The sequence below is a fragment of the Protobothrops mucrosquamatus genome, unplaced genomic scaffold, assembly GCF_001527695.2.
Source record: "Protobothrops mucrosquamatus isolate PMUCROS unplaced genomic scaffold, P.Mucros_1.0 scaffold7, whole genome shotgun sequence".
NCBI lineage: Eukaryota > Metazoa > Chordata > Lepidosauria > Squamata > Viperidae > Protobothrops > Protobothrops mucrosquamatus.
The window spans coordinates 1,412,759-1,430,544 of record NW_015386394.1 but is presented as its reverse complement, the minus strand read 5'-3'; the positions used below and the strand labels follow the sequence as shown (position 1 = coordinate 1,430,544).

The 17,786-nt window shown below is 41.2% G+C and overlaps 1 protein-coding gene across 2 annotated transcripts in view; it reads right to left on the bottom strand.

Moving 5' to 3' along the window:
- LOC107282428 (very long-chain acyl-CoA synthetase) overlaps nucleotides 1–17,786 on the bottom strand; it is a 45,199-nt gene that overhangs the window by 11,023 nt on the left and 16,390 nt on the right. The window contains exons 3-7 of one of the 2 annotated variants that reach the window (XM_015810206.1): nucleotides 16,434–16,589; nucleotides 14,452–14,576; nucleotides 7,580–7,774; nucleotides 5,411–5,501; nucleotides 1,267–1,465 (exon numbers count right to left, since the gene is read on the bottom strand). In XM_015810206.1, the coding sequence (XP_015665692.1) occupies nucleotides 1,267–1,465; nucleotides 5,411–5,501; nucleotides 7,580–7,774; nucleotides 14,452–14,576; nucleotides 16,434–16,589 (766 nt within the window). The remainder of the gene's footprint in view (nucleotides 1–1,266; nucleotides 1,466–5,410; nucleotides 5,502–7,579; nucleotides 7,775–14,451; nucleotides 14,577–16,433; nucleotides 16,590–17,786) is intronic. The other variant, XM_029282984.1, reaches the window with a different exon arrangement.

The window sequence follows — 17,786 nt, the reverse complement described above, 5'->3', positions numbered from 1 at the left end:
CGGAGCATCCACAAGCTTGTAAGCAGCGTGTGCGTGCTCCCAAAACCCGATATGGTCCTCTGCTCCCGCCGTATCTGCCCCTCCCACTGACCGTACTAATCACACCACCCTCTATTAACCCCCCAGTCTCCTCCCTTACCACTCCGCGCCCCCCAGACTGGACTGGCCTTGGCCTCAGAGAGGGCTCCCCCAAGTCCCCATAAGAAAGGCTGAGCGCAAAAGAATTGACGACTTTGAACTATTGTGCTGGAGAAGACTCCTGTGAGTCCCCTGGCCTGCAAGACGATCAAACCGGTCAGTCCTAGAGGAGATCAACCCTGACTGCTCTTTAGAAGGCCAGATCCTGAAGTTGAAACTCAAATACTTTGGCCACCTAATGAGAAAGAAGGACTCACTGGAGAAGAGTCTAATGCTGGGAAAGATTGAGGGCAATAGAAGAAGGGGATGACAGAGAAAGCTGTGGCTGAATGGAGTCACTGAAGCAGTAGGTGTGAGCTTAAATGGACTCCAGAAGATGGTAGAGGACAGGAAGGCCTGGAGGAATGTTGTCCATGGGGTCGCTATGGGTCAGACATGACTTCGCAACTAACAACAACAAAAATGTACTATAATGTATTTCTCAACCCTAGCAACTTTATGATGCATGCTGGTTGGGGAATTCTTGAGTTGGTTCACACACTGTAAATACAGTGGTATATAGCGTATTGTAGCGTATTGGTTCTTTGGAATTCTTGGGGATGATTTTGTTTCTGCTTTGAGATTATTCAAAGCAGAGATGTGCTTCATACTGTATATTTCATGAATCAAGTTTCACTGAGTCAAAATCCAAGATTACTTCTCTAAGGCTTAGCAAGCATCTTTGAACACTCCTCCTCCTCTTCCTCCTCCTCCTCCTCCTCCTCCATTTTCCCACAGGTGCAGGATCCACATTTTGGGGGGATCAACCAAGTATTGATCAACCAACACTTTCAATGGGCTGAGAGAAAGTGATTGGCTCAGAATCACCCAGCCAGCTTTTATGACTAAGGCGGGACTAGAAGCTCATAGACTTCCAGCTTCTAACTCGGTACCTTAACCACTGGACCACACTGGCTCTCTATCTTTGAACAATACTGTCCTCAGTCAAATGAATTTCAAATTCTTAACTGTAATAAAAAGTCATAAAGTAACAGTGAGCACAAATGAATCATGTCCCATTCGGTATCTTATTTCAGTTAGGCAAAACTGCAGATTCAATTTACTAATGGAATGAATAATGAGACTCACCGGAAAGAATCTCCTACACGATCCTTGAAATAGATAAAACCTTCATGGTCTTCCATCAAAAGATCTCCAGTATTAAAATAACTGTCTCCTTTCTTCTGCACATTACGGAGAATTTTCTTCTCTGTGTTTTTATAATCTCCTGCATAACCTTCAAACGGGAGTGCCTTACTTATCTGTATTACCATTAAACCTCCCTGTCCTAGAACATGAAAAGGGATGCAAGTGGAATCAATAAATTGCCTCACAACAAAGAACCAATAGCAACCAATAGATCAGAAATTATCTGATCATCCAATGATCAGCTGCCATAGGCCTTAATAACTTCCCAGAAGACAAAGGGAGATATCATCCCCAGCTTTTTCTCACTTGCACTTTCCTCACCACAGTGTAAGTATATGCTAGCAATCTTTTTGCACTGTGTCCTCATGACGTCATCATCATCCAATGTATCCAAAAGGAGTGTGACTATCAGCTGATATGAATGGTTAAGGTTCCGATTAATGGACCCAAACAATCAGGACTCCGAGGCTTGAAATTTCCTCAAAGAACATGTTTATTGGATACATAATATCAGCATGGTAAAAAGTGAAACCAACTCTAAACTTTCCGCCCAGGAATTCAATGTAACTAAATGTAATACTTCCCTCCCCCTACTATGCTATTGATCACACTACCCAATGAGGGCAATTGGTGGGCTCCATGACACTTCTTCTCTCCACCTTCCAGCACTTGTTGGAATGATCTTGGTTCCCACAGGATCACTCTGTGTTTCGTCTAGCAATCCTTTTGGTTTCTCCCCCCCCCCCCCTTCCTCCCAACCTGTGTGGCAACTGAGAATGACAATGATAGCTTCAGCCAGGTTCATTTCAGAAGTTGACAATATGTTTAGACAGACTATCTTCTCTTAAGACAATCCATATCATAGGAGAGTGATTGGTGGATATCCACATGCTAGCTGGTGATGTTTGGTGGGAGGAGAGGGAAACAATATTAGGAGAATGTAACCAGTTCCTGCTTTTAACATACTTGTACAGCACAAGTAAAGATGGCAATATTTGCTACCATTATATCTGTAATACAATAAAGATAGGAAACTTTACTGAGCTTAGCTTTCTGTGGGCTTAAAACTGAGAGATAAGACTTTAAATTGACCATGAAAAATAGCCCTCATTCATGTTTTTCAGGACATCCATCCCTCAACCAGATAAAGCAAGAGAGTTGAGCATGCACAGTTGTAGTAGGACACTTACACTGATTATATTGGTTACATCAACTAATTAAATGAATTGACATTTATTTTAGGGAGATAAAGCAGATTATACAACCTCCCCTTCCCTCCCCCTCCCCCTCCACACATATACATATAGACATGCACATGCACATGCACATACACATACTGCACATATTCATATTCATACTTTTATGTAATATCTGTCCCTGAGAAGCTTAGGTGATTTTAAACCTAAGATCTTTGACCTAATAGACCCAAGGATAACATCTGTCCATGGCCATCAGTCAAGATGTACTGCAGTGTAAGCTTATTTTGGTTAAAATCGCTACAATACCTTTTCCAGAAAACTCTATTGTACTCCCCTAAAGGTGCTTTTTTCAGGAGGAAACTGCACTTTCTTGTTTTTCTTTGAAGACGTTTCGCTTCTCATCCAAGAAGCTTCTTCAGCTCTGACTAGATGGTGGGGAATGGAAGCTTCTTCAGTCAGAGCTGAAGAAGCTGTTTGGATGAGGTGCGAAACATCTTCAAAGAAAAACAAGAAAGTCCAGTTGCATCCTAAAAAAGCATCCTTGGGACAACCATGACCTGAATGATTGAGAATCTCCGTAGACATCTGTTGTACTGCATTTCTTCCTCAGTTTTATAATTCCTTCTTAGCATTGCTGAGAAGAAAATATGGCAGTTTTGTTTTTGCTTTTGCTTTAAACATTTTGCTTCAAACATTGCTTATTTGAAATAATTTATATTATTATAATATAAGATATATTATATATATATAAGATAAGTTCAAAACTTGCAAGGACATGGTCTAATGCAGCCTTCCGAACATGGTGCCTATCAAACATGTTGCACTCTGGGTCCCATAATCTCTATGAACATAATCAAAAGGGATTAAAATCTGATATATCAAGATTTTAGAGCAGTGATGGCGAACCTTTTAGAGACCGAGTGCCAAAACTGCAACCCAAAACCCACTTATGCATCGTCGGGTGCCGGATGGGTGTCACCCATTGGCTGGGTGTGGCCCATTGGCTGGGCATGGGTGTGGTGATAACGGCAGACTGGGTGGGACTAAAATGTTCGATCAATCAATTCCAACTTTGCAAGATTTTTTTTTCCCGCAAGAAGTTGAAATTGACTTTTTTTTTGTACATGGCGGTGGAGGCCTAAAGCGAAAAGGTTTTATAAAACCCAGCTGAAGGCTTGGACTGGCGCGCGTGCCCACAGACAGGGCTCTGAGTGCTGCCTCTGGCATCCATGCCATAGGTTCGCCACCACTGTTCTAGAGGGTTTCTGATTGAAAAAAAAGATTGTTCAAATAGAGACTCACATTGCTAAAAGTATTCATTTTATGCTTATGGTGTTTTTTTTTTAGAAATTAGTTAATGTATTTATCAATTGGTTGTAGATTCCCGTAAAGACTCCTGAAGTTGGTAGTGATAGAATGGTTTTTAGGTCCCTTTCCTACAAGATTTGCCAAACAGGGTTAGTTTATGAATAGTTCCCTTAGGAAGAAAAACAAATATTAATAAGAAAAAAACCTCAGAACTAGCTGTTGTGTAATATATCTGTATTTATTCTCTTAAGCATTTCAGATACTCCCTTTATCAAAGAGAACAGTAAACAAGCATAAGTTACAAGGTCCCAAATATTAAATAAACTTAGTAGCCTTTTACAAGGACAAACATATGCACTATATGCAAGCACAGTATAATTAACATTATGCTGATGTAGCCAGTGCAGTTAAAAAAAACTTTATTATTAAAATATGAGATAGTCTAATCCCCCACCCACTCACTTCCCCTCAAACAATAGTAACCACAGTTACTATTGTTATTATGATCGGAATAGAAGTCTGTATCCTAATGATGTATATACTTTCTACTAACAAAGTTATATTTTATAAATTGTAGTTCAGAACTCCTGACTTGTGTCCATTTTGTACATAATGTCTCTTTATTTTAGTTTGTGTTTCTGATTTGTTTTTTCCAGCCATGCCATCTATGGTCTTAATACAAATACAATATGTGCTACATTTATGAAAATACTGTAGTGATACACATTGATTTGTCTTTTGCTTCACATTGAACCAGAAGCAAGAGAATCCCATATTTCCATTTCTACTATGCTTTGCTGAAAAGATTTTTTTTTAATTTCACAGATAGTACACTAGCACTAGGATATATAAAAAGAATGCCAGAAATCTTCTACAGAGAAAAGTGGTTAGAACCACCAATAAAAGGTCATCTCAACATAGTAATGCTTAGAATCTTCTAGCATTCTCATTCTTGAATCAAAATCCTTGCATGAAGCAATAGAAAGATGCAAGCCGAGCATATTATCTATGTTATGACAGCATGCACTCTGGGTCTTTGGTGTAAAAACAGTTGAGGAGTGTTCACTGGGTGATTGTTAAAAGGAGCAAGAGCTTGACTGCAATATCATGATCAAAACTCCATCCATTGTTCAATAATGTTCAATATTAAAAGGGTTGGGGTTTTGATTGCACAATCACAGCTGCCATCTTGATATTTTTTACACATGGTCTCCAAAACAGTGAAAGTTTTAGAAACTTTAAAAAAAATTTTTTTTTAAGAAGAGTGGATGTGTGAATTTTCTGTTAATAATGTACCATATTTCTACATGCCATAGACCAGGGCTACAGTTCGCTAGTGGGCCACGAGCTGTTTGCAACCGGTCTGCAAAGCCGAAAAGGTTGGGAAATTCTGCCACAGACCTGATGTTCCTGTGATTTATGGCAGTCGAAACCCAATTGACTTGGAGGAGCAGGTTTGAAAAGATTACACTGAAGGCAGAATATCTTTCTATGGAGTGAACTCTTGACATTGCAACGTTTAGTTTATCTTAAACGTGTCTAGCTTTCTGTTTGTTGGTCTGTCTTAGAAAACATACCTGTAGCTACTGGGATACAGAACCCCTTCTCATCTCTCACAGGCTGATCTGCATCCACATCATATTGCACAAGTTTATAGTTAAATAGTTTCTGAAATTGAACAGACAAGTAGAAATATGATTCCAAAATGGGCATTGATGACAGGTTTACACTTGTCTATATGGATTTAATGAGCAAAAGGAACAAGGAAATTCATGCTGGATAAAGAAGCCCAGCTAAACCCTACAGAGCTAAAGTCTCTCCCTTCATCCTCTGAACAAAATCTGTGGTGCAATGAGGCAGAGAATCAGGTATGTTGTGACTGATGTTTTATCACATTCTTTTGACTGGGCAAAATGAATTATTTATCCTAGGCAAGAGGACAAGCACTTCCATCAGACATCCCACCCTTACCTTTTGGTGTAATGGTGAAGGTGCTGGCCTAGAAACTGGGAGACTGTGAGTTCTAATCCCACCTTATGCATGAAAGCTGTCTGGGTGTTGTTGGACCAGTCCCTCTCTCTCTCAACCTAGCCCACCTTATACGGTGGTTGTTGTGGTGAAATTAGGAGGAGGAAGGAATATTAAATACAGTTGCCATATTGAGTTTCTTATAAAATAATAAAGGTGATAGATAGATAGATAGATAGATAGATAGATAGATAGATGGATAGATGGATAGATGGATAGATGGATAGATGGATGGATGGATGGATGGATGGAGGGAGGGAGGGAGGGAGGGAGGGATGGATGGATANGATGAATAGATAGATAGATAGATAGATAGATAGATAGATAGATAGATAGATAGATAGATAGATAGATAGATAGATAGATAGATAGATAGATAACAGGTGGATAAATACATACAGAGAGTTACATATTTATCCACTGATTTGCATCAGCCAATTAAGTGACCGGCCCTATCAGAGCAAGGATTTTTGAACTAGAAGATTCTTCAAAAGCTGCCCTAGCATTTTCCTGCTCTTGCTGTAGGAAGAAAGCAGCTATGTAAACCTCTCTGGAGTGCCTCTGTCTGGGATTATTTGGAGTAAAATATTAGAACTAGCATTATCCTCTCAATAGCTGACCATTCCATGTGCTCTGAGAGATTTCACTCCTAAGAGGACTAATGTACTATTTAAAAAAAAAAAAATCCCAGATCTTCCAAAACAAGAAAAGCTAATTCATTCCAATGATATCTGTGTATCAGTTACATTTCATGTGGCCTTTGGAGACTAATGATAGCAAAGGTTGAGGACAGGTTATTTAGCAGTTCCTCAAATTCAGAGAGAAGCTTGAAAGTGTTGGGTTTGGAGGCTGTATGTCTTTTTCTTAAAATACTCCAATTATGTTTCATATAGTTCTAATAGTTTATGACTCTATGTATATATTGGCTAGAGGTCTAAGTGGCTAGAAGTGGCCCAGACATTTTCTTGATCCATTTACAGACCATAAGAACTTCACATTACGTCTATGGAGATACTCAGTCATCCAGGTCATGGTTGTGCCAAAGGTGCTTTTTCAGGAGGCAACTGGACTTTCTTGTTTTTCCTTTAAAGACATTTCGCTTCCCATCCAAGAAGCTTCTTCAGCTCTGACTGGATGGTGGGGAATGGAAGGATTTATATTTCTTGCAGACAGCTGGTCATTTTCATCTTCAAAGAAAAACAAGAAAGTCCAGTTACCTCCTGAAAAAGAAGCTTTGGGACAACCGTGACCTGGATGACTGAGAATCTCCATAGTCATTTAGCCATGCACTTTGGGATAAACACTCTTCGAATGATGCGGAAGTATGAACAGATTTCCAGGAAACATTGCAGATTGCAGGAACCATTTGCAGCTCAGTTTGAGATGCAGACAACACAGATTCATCCCCAACATTCTTTCCTTGTCTTCAGTAGTGAAGGGACACAAGGCAGAAAATATTCTGCAGCCAAGAAGGCTCCACACACATTCGCACTACTTAGGTGACCCTGATGACATAGATAAGTCTCCAGGTGGCATCAACAACTCTCTAAAAGAATGCAAATGACCAGCTATCTGCAAGGAATAGAAACCCTTCCATTCTGCACCATCCAGTCAGAGCTGAAGAAGTTTCTTGGATGTGAAGCAAAACGTCTTTGAAGGAAAAACAAAAAAGTCCAGTTGCCTCCTGAAAAAGCACCTTTGGAACAACTTCGCATTACCTTAATGAAGAAATTGGTCTTTCCCACTGCTCCAACTTTTCCTACATAATTAATGAATCCAGCAATTCCTTCAGTAGCTCCATAAACTTCGTAGATTTTGATGGGTCCAAATCGATTCAGGAACTCATTCCAAATCTCTGTTCGTAATCCATTGCCAATGGCTGCTCGCACCCTATGGTCACGGTCATTGTCTCTCTGCAAGGTGAGATATCAAAGAAATTAGAGCTCTCCAAAATAAATACTGTATTAGCAGTGCCATGCCAACTGATCAGGCAGGGAATCAGCTTTTTAAGAGGTTGCTTGAAGAACAGCCTACAAGATGATGAGAAGTCCATAAAGATTGTTTACAATTAGTCTCTAAAGTCTATGAGGGGATGTTAGTTATTTCAGACTACAGTTGCATATCTATGATGCTGTTAGTATAGACAGATGGAAATCCATGTCACCAGTAAATAAATAAATAAAAGATTTGGTTTCCAAATTCTGGTTAATACCTTAGTACCACTGAATAGCATCTCTGAGCAAGTAGCAGGGACTCAAAGTTGACTAAGGCCTAGCAGAAATGTCAGGAATTACCACATTCTAGCATTTGTAACTGTAATGTATTGAGTAAAGTCTGAGAATTGACATGCTGAGAACTGTGGAAAAAATGGTTAGCTGGCCACGTGGCCAACAAGCCAGACTTTCTGTCTGCAGACTACTTTTTATGCATTTAAGTGGGAGAATACTGTGTTCCTATTGGCTGCCGCCTTTAAGCTAAGTCTATAAGTATGAGTGGAGCATTGGTTGTTAGTTTCTGTTTTGACTTTAAATAGAGTTGTTTTTCACCTACTGCCTCTTCAATGTCGCACCGAACAGAATACTTAACACTGGCGACGAAGGTGGGATCGTGCTACCTCACCATGAAGAGCTGAGTCACTCCAGGGGTTAGGCCTAGCAGACGCTTGGTCGGAACGGCGTTCCCCCCCCCACTCTATCCTACCAGTATGGAAACACTGGAGGAGAGTGCTTCCAAGAATCCGCCCTGGAAGACCCACGGAAGTCTGCGCAGCACGAGGCATTGAGAGGCCTGCGAAAAACTCACCATGGCTAAGATCGAAAAACTCTCCAAATTTGATGTCGCTCATCCAGAGAGGTGGAGGTCCTACGTCGCGAGAGTTGAAAACTACCTGCTGGTTAACCAAGTTCGAGACAATGGTCTGAAAGCCGTGACGCTGTTGTGTGTGTACGGTCAGGTGACATTCGACATCGCCGAGAACTTGGTTGCACCAGTTCCGCTCGAGTCCATTGCATACTCAAAACTTAAGAAGATGCTCAAAGAACACTTTGAGCCCAAGCTATCGGTCACTGCCTGGTGGCATGCCTTCGAACAACAAGACCAACATCCCAGCGAGTCCACTGCCAACTTCATAGCCACTCTTCATCAAACGGCCCGACTTTGCGAATTCAAAGACCTCGAAGAAAGACTGAAGGACCATTTCGTTTGTGGTTTAAGGAGTCGGGAGCTTCAACAGAATATATTTGCGAAAGAGACTATCTCATTCCAAGATGCATTACGGGAGATCATGGCCAAAGAAGCAGCAGGTGGAACCGTCAAGGCCCTATGGCTCTCCAAGAGCCCCCCTTGCACAGAGGCCGTCCACCAAGAGGATGCCGAGAGAGTCGAAGATGCCGAATCGGACCACGAAGTCAATTGGTTATAGCAACCACCTGAAAGAAGGCCCCAAGTCCAATTGACAAGACAGCTCCCTTTTCTCAATGTGTCAGGTGCGGAGGTCGACACAAACAAGCGGAATGCTGGTTCCGCACAGCAACATGCCGGGCATGTGGCAAGCAAGGCCACATCGCCGCTGTTTGTAGGGGTCGCAGGAGAGAACACTCATCAGAAGAGTTGCTTTGGAAAGGTACCGGGGTTCCCGGACAAAACAGGGTGGGCTATTGCGCTAGTAGAAGGAGCGTGTTTAAGATGGGTGCCCATTGCCCACTGAAGGAGAAGTTGCACCTCAAAGTCAAGTTGCAAGAGGTTCCTTGTGACATGGAGTTGGACATGGGATCAGCTTTATCAATAATTTCCCAAAGGACTCTCCAGCAAATTTGTAGTCGTAGTGGCAAGCGAGTTAAGCTCAGGCCGTCAAACCTCATTTTAATTGATTTCCAAAACTCCCGTGTGACAGTCAAGGGGAAGGCCACACTCGGGTTGCAGTTCAGGAATTTCGAGGGTCCCCTGGAAGTCATAGTAGTTGAGGACAACCGCACCCTCATCGGGCTTGATTGGTTTGATGCATTGGGAATTCAAGTGACCGGGTTAAATAGCTTGCAGACGTTGAGCCTTTCAGCAGTTTGTAAGGAGTTTGCTGATGTTTTCAGCCCAGAATTAGGAGAGTACAAAGGCCCCCCATTGCCCTCCAGCTTGACCCTACAATAGCACCAATAAGGATAAAGCCTCGCCGGGTGCCTTTCACCCTTAAGCAAAGAATCTATGCAGAGTTGGACAAGTTGTTGCTTCAAGGCATTTTAGAGCCGGTGGATAGCAGTCCAGGGGAAACACCCATAGTTACACCACTTAAGATGAATGGGGAGGTCCGCATTTGTGCCGACTATAAATGCATGCTAAATAAAGCCCTCCAGCAGCACTTGTACCCAGTGCCCGTAGTCAACCACAGTTTGGCATCTCTACAGGGAGGTCGCATTTTCGCCAAATTAGATTTGGCCCAGACCTATCAGCAACTGCTGGTGGATGATGCCATGGCTGAGGGCCAGACCACTGTAACCCCTAGGGGAGCCTTCAAGGTGCAGCGGTTACAGTTCGGGGATAGTGTAGCCCCGGGGATTTTTCAGAGCGTAATAGAGTGCATGCTCTGAAACATTCCAGGTGTGTGCCCATATTTCGATGATGTCCTCATAGCCGGGGAATCAGTCGAAATCCTGACTGACAGGCTTAGGGCCATCTTGCAGCATTTCCGCAAAGCGGGGCTGAAGCTAAAGCAGGAAAAATGTAAAATTGGGGTTACTTCAACAGAGTTACTCAGTTTTCGTATAGATGCCAAAAGCATTCATCCTGCTTAATCCAAGCTCAAAGCAATTCAGCAGGCGCCCAAAAATTAAGGAGCCCCAAAAAGGCGCCCAAAAATTAAGGAGCCCCAAAAAGGCGCCCAAAAATTAAGGAGCCCCCAAAAGGCCTGAAGTTCTCCTTCAAAAGGAGAACTTCAGGCCTTTTTGGGGCTCCTTAATTTTTATCACGCCTTCCTTCCCCACAAGGCCGTAGTGGCAGAGCCATTACATTGGCTCTTGGACAAGAAGGCTCAGTGGAAGTGAACGAGCATCCACGAGCGAAGTTTAGCAGTAGTTAAATCACTGCTGTCATCAAATGTGGTGTTGACCCATTTTAATGAGCAGCTGCCAATCAGCATTGCATATGATGCATCCCCGTACGGGATCAGAGCTGTGTTAAGCCATCTTAAGGCTGATGGGACACAAGTTCCATAGCCTATTATTATAGGACCCTCTCTTCAGTGGAATGCAATTACGCACAGATTGATAGGGAGGCATTGGCCATCGTGGAGGATATAAGAAAGTTCCATGACTATTTGTATGGCTGCCATTTCACGTTCTTCACAGATCACAAGCCACTTCTGGGATTGTTCACTACGAACAAGCAAACACCCCAGATTATTTCTCCTAGGATGTTGAGGTGGTCAATATTCCTGTCCGTTTATAGTTATTGTCTGATTCATAAACTGGGCAAAGAAATGGGCCACGCAGACAGCCTTAGTAGGTTAACCACCGCACTTAGAGCCAGACCCCGCTCCAGCTAACCGCATCCTGGCTATCCAGGATTTGCTGGAGTCTCCCCTTAACGCAGGGGATGTAGCTGCTGAGACAGCTTCAGACAACACGCTGAGCTGTGTGTTGAACTGTGTGCTCACAGGATGGCCAGAAATGTGCCCGGGGCCTAACTTTCAGAGTTTTTGGAGAAAGAAAAATGAGTTATCTGCACATAAGGAGTGCATTTTGTGGGGCAGTCGGGTCGTAATCCCAACCTCACTGAGGGCTAGAATCCTTGAATCTCTGCATGAGGGACATCAGGGAATAGTCCGGATGAAGGCACTTGCGCGAAGCTACCTTTGGCGGCCTGAGCTCAATAAAGATATTGAGGCCCAGGTCCACAGCTGCATTATTTGCCAGCAGTCAAGGCCAGAAATGCCACACGCCCTGGTCCACAGATGGGAAACCACACAAGCCCCGTGGTCGAGGATTCATATTGACTTTGCAGGCCTCTTTCAGGGGCAACTCTTCCTCATAGTAGTGGACAGCCACTCTAAGTGGTTAGAGGTCACTCCTGTATCCACTATGACTACTGCTAGGACCACTCAGGTTCTGCGCAGCATCTTTGCAATGCATGGGCTCCCTGATGTCGTAGTTTCAGACAATGGGGCTCAATTTACTTCTGCAAAATTCCAGTCCTTTTTAAGGGCTAATATGATTAGGCATGCCACCTCAGCTCCTTTTCACGCAGCCTCTAACGGCCAATGGGGCTCAATTTACTTCTGCAGAATTCCAGTCCTTTTTAAGGGCTAATATGATTAGGCATGCCGCCTCAGCTCCTTTTCACACGGTCAGAACGACCAAGGAATCCTTGAAGAGGATTGCAACTGGCAGATTTCTTACTCTGCCAACGCACAATGCCCTACACTTCTATGGGAAGAAGCCCAGCAGAATTAAGATGGGGATGGCACTTGATCACAAAGCTGGATCACTTACATCCAGACAGGGTTGCTTCACAAGCACAGCAGCCAAAGGCCCCAAGGCACTTGCAAGTTGGCAACCCGGTGTGGGCGCGGAACTATGGGCAAGGGTCATTGTGGGTGGTGGCTGTGGTTGGCAAGGTGTCAGGGCCGCTCTCATACAAAGTGGTCCTGGAAGATGGTCATGTGCTTCGCAGGCACATTGACCAGCTGCAACGGACAATAGCAAACCAGCCGCTAGCTCGTGACTCTGTTCAGGGGGAGGGGGAACATGATTGCGATCATGCATCCGAGTCCCCAAGCGAGGGCGAGACTTTTCAATTGCCTAACAGAGGGTTTGCAAATGGTGAGACTGCCTCTAACTCAGGCACTTTGGATATGGGATAATGCCATCAATCGGCTCCAAATGTCGGTCTGGTGGGCCCTACTCCACCGTGGGACACTGGCTCAGGTCTACCAGGACAGACCAGCCACAGAGAGATGGACACAGGCTTGGGTCTACCTGGTCAGACCAGCCTCCAAGAATTGGCTCTACCCATGACGAACGGAGCACACAGCTCTGGTCTACCAAGCCTGGCAGGCGAGCTCATAGACCAGGAGCTAACGGCAGCTCCGAGACGTTCAGAGTGGGCAAACGTACTTAAATGACTACATAAGATTTCTGTCATTGTAAACTTGAATGCTTATGTATTTTTGCCATTGGAACAGTGTAATGTTTATGCACAAGGTTATGTCATTTTGCCACTGGAACAATTGTAAAGTTTTTGCACAAACAGAAAAGGCTCTGTAAGTGTAAATGATCTAGGGGTAAGGGGTGTAATGTATTGAGTAAAGTCTGAGAATTGAGATGCTGAGAACTGTGGAAAAAACAGTTAGCTGGCCACGTGACCAACAAGCCAGACTTTCTGTCTGCAGACTACTTATTATGCATTTAAGTGGGAGAATACTGTGTTTCTATTGGCTGCCGCCTTTAGGCTAAGTCTATAAGTATGGGTGGAGCATTTGGTTGTTAGTTTCTGTTTTGATTTTAAATAAGGAGAGTTGTTTTTCACCTACTGCCTCTTCAATGTCATATCAAACAGAATACTTAACAGTAACTAAATGGTTGTTGCTAGAAAACATGTTGTTTACTATTCTTGTGACAATGACTATTCCCTCCCCACTCCTCAAGAGAAAAATGATTCTCTTCTAGTGTCTCCCAGACGCTCAACAAATATTTCTGCTTTTGAAAACTTCCTGTAATCCTTTCCTGGTTCTCCAGATCTATAAAAGATTCATTCAATCTTGGAAGTGGCCAGTTTCAAATCAAATTTGTCATACAAAAACAAAGCTAAGCAACCATAAACCTATTGTTACCATATAGCCATTTTTAAACTCCTGAGACTACTTTTCTTTGTTTTACCTCCATGTACCTGGATCGGTTCCCAAAGCTCTTTTTCAGTGTTTTGCAACCTACTAAGATCCTGATTGCTATGTGGAATATACAAAAGAATAGTGGCATTGCACAACAGCATCAGTCTACATGTACTACAACTATTGTTGTTGTTAGTTGCGAAGTCATGTCCGACCCATTGCAACTCCATGGACAACGTTCCTCCAGGCCTTCTTGTCCGCTACCATCTTCTAGAGTCCATTTAAGCTCACGCCTACTGCTTCAGGGACTCCATCCAGCCACCTCATTCTCTGTCGTCCCCTCAATCTTGCCCTCAATCTTTCCCACTATATATTCCCATATAAAGATACAGCACTATTCTTCTATGAAAGATTAGTAATAATACCATTATTTTTTCCTTTTACCTCTATAAATACATAGATTTATATATATATAAAGATATCTATATCTTCTCCTTGTCAAATATAATTATCAATTTTTGATGAAATGGGAAACAAAGGAGGGAATTGGGTTACATGAAGGGAGAAGGAATGGATATAGGAGAAAGGAATATATAAACACGTCATGCATTCATGACAAACTGGGCCTAGGTCTCTATGATATGATACGGGCCTAGTTATTTTTTAGATTGTTATCTGCATCGCCTAGACACTGCTATGTGCAATTTGGCAGGTAGTCCCTTATCATTCTTTATAATATCATTTTCTGAGGTATTAGTCCATCTTATCAATTACCTTTGGTGCATTACACAAGTAGCGCATCAGTTCTCCTACATACTGGATCACAGTGACACGGTAACGCCTGCAGTCATCCCAGTAATGAGAAACAGAGAACTTAGATCTCAGAACACATGTAGCCCCTTACATAAACAGAGAGAGAAAGTTCAGGAAATTAGTGTGATCACTGGGTTAGAACCCTGAGCTGAAATGCTCCACCCTGGACTAGATGACCTCCAAGGTCCTTTCCAACTTTATTATTATTATTATTATTATTATTATTATTATTATTATTATTATTATTATTATTATTATTATTATTATTATTATTATTATTATTATTATTATTATTATTATTATTATCTTCCCCCAGTTATTTAAAAAGGCCTAAAATGATTTGGATCTGGGACAGTTGAAGAAGACAAAACCAAGATATAAGTAAGATAAATAAATATATAAATAAAAGGTCTTCTTCTCTGCAACTTTCCTGCTCCTTTGAATGTCATTCTTCTGCAATCAAATATCCAAATAGGTTGGGATGAAGAAATAGGCCATTTAGGTTTATATATTTTTACAAGAATAGGCCATTTAGGTTTATAAGAAATAGGCCATTTAGGTTTATATATTTTTACAATTTATACAGTTGTGATCAGAAAATATTTGATCCACACATCTTTGGTCCACTGATCTATCCACCCACTATTCAATGATTTACAAGTTGTTTTCTGCTTCTTAGTTTAGCTGGGTAGTCTTTACCACTTTAAGTGTTCCATAAAACTGATATTATGACCTGCCCTAGAATTATCTACTAGGAATAACTGGCAAGAAAGATTTCAATAAATAAATTAGCAAACAAAAAGGGATGTAATTTTCATGTTCTTCCATTACGGAGATTGTGAGTTCAGGTCCTATCTTAGCCATGAAAGCCAGCTGGGTGTGACTTTGGGTCAGTCACTCTCTTAGCCCAATCTACCTCACAGAGTTGTTGTTGTGGAAAATATTGCTGTGTTTGATATATTCGCTGCCTTGGCTTATTTGTAAGAATAATAAAGATGGAATATAAATAAATATAAATAAACAAATGACACAATCATAGAAAATGAATACTGCTAAAATATCTATCAGTCTGTGAAATTCATGTATACTTTCTGGTGGCCTATGGTTAAAACAAGAAAAACTCCTCCCCCTCCCCCTCCTCCTCCTGCTGATCCTCACACTCCCAGCATTGACATTCATATCTTGACATGTCCATTTGTTGCCTTATAAGTACATTTATTTGCATTGCAAAACAGCTCCAAGAGAGGGAAGTTTCCTTCTGAATCTGCCAAAAGCCACTTAAAGTGTTCTTGGCACATCTAATTTTTACTAATTTTGAGGTTATATTNACTGGGAATGTACAGGTAGTCCTCGACTTACAACCATAAGTGAGCCCAAAATTTCTGCTAAGTGAAATTTTGTTCCATTTTATGATCTTTCTTGCCACAGTTGTTAAGTGAATCACTGCAGTTGTTAAGTTAGCAACACAGTTATTAAGTGAATCTGGTTTCCCTATTGACTTTGCTTGTAAGGAGTTTGCAAAAGGTCCTCACATGATTCCAGGACACTGCAACTGTTATAAATATGAATCAGTTGCCAAGTGTCTGAATTTTGATCACATGACTATAGTGATGCTACAACAATTGTGTGAAAAATGGTCATAAGTCCATTTTTTCAATGCCATAACTTTGAATGGTCACTAAATGAACTATTGTAAGTCGAGGCCCACCTGTATATCATTACTATATGAAGGTTGGTAAATAATTGACACCACAGTATAAGCCTTCACATTTTCCTGCTTGCCTCCTCCCATTTTTCTTAACTCCTTCACGCAGAGCTATTATTAGTTTGCTGGGATAAAATCTGGGGCAGGCTACGATGTTCTCTGTATGATATATTGATTATACTCTGAGAATGAAGATCTCTTTATGTGTATTCCAGGCTCCCTACTCTTTTGTGCTTACCCACTTTTATGGTCCCCAGAAGCCCAAGGATTCCAGCTGAGTGATACAGTGGGAGTGGAGTATAAATAACATCCTTGTTATGGACACCGGTCAAGTAAAACAGGTACGACCCCATTAATGCTTTCTTCTGGGAAATGACAGCAGCTTTGGGGAGTCCTGGAGGAAAGTAAAAAGAGAACAAGAAATAAAGGGTGCAATGAATTGAGAGAAAAAGCAAGAAATAATAATTTAGAATCAATTTCATAGCATGTTTGACTCCATGCCAGACATAGGGATTATAATATGATCCCTTTTTTGGCATTCACTGGCCAAAAAAAAATCACAGATCAATGAACTAAAGTTTTGCCGATTTCCATTCGACAACAGCATCAGCAGCTGACATGACATGATGATTATGATGTCAGGTGGACAGGTCAGGATGACATGATAATGATGATGTCTGATGGGCAGGAAGCCTTGCAGATACCAAGGAAAATGACTTGTTAATCTAACTTTGTCACTTGTTACCTAACCCTGATCTAGCCGCTAGGCCATGGGTGTCAAACTCACCATGTCACGTGACAAGTCACGACATATCACAACTTTTTTTCTATTGCCGGAGCTGGGGTGGGTGCAGCCTCCATATGATGCAACCGGCCTGCGGGCTGGCAGATTTTTTTATATAATATTTTATTAATTTTCCAGTTTTACATTTGAATATTTAAAAAGCAATGTGGTGACTGGGTTACAATAGTTCAATAACAAAATCTTAGTGCAAATCTCAGGTTACAACATCAAATATTTCTTCTCTTTTTCCCTTAACATTTACTGTCTCATATTCAGGTTAGTACATTTCTAATTATATCAACTCAATAAGAACATCATTATTACATTTATCAATAAATTTTAGCTTATACTTCTCTTAATTACATTCATCTTCATAAACAATCTACATCCTGTTATTGATTTTTACTCAATTTTTAATTTCTTATCAATATTCCAATTTAACCTTTGATATTTATAATTTTCAGACTTTGGGTAACCAAAATTTCCAAAATTCACTTCATAACAAACTATAATATCCAAAATACATATTTTATCTATTTGAATATTATCTTGTTCTATTTCCCATCATATTAAATCATCTAATTAATAACACAATATCCCCTTTAATAAATCAAAACCATTATATATATTGCTTGAATTAATCAATAAATCAAACATATTCATAATATTTAACTTTCTTTTCCCTTTTAAGTCTAATTTTTAAATATTAAGCCGATAAAATCCTTATTTTCAACTAGTTTCCAAATATTATAAATCTAATAACCAAATAACCAAAATTCCCCTTATCTCAACATCTCCCTTTAACCC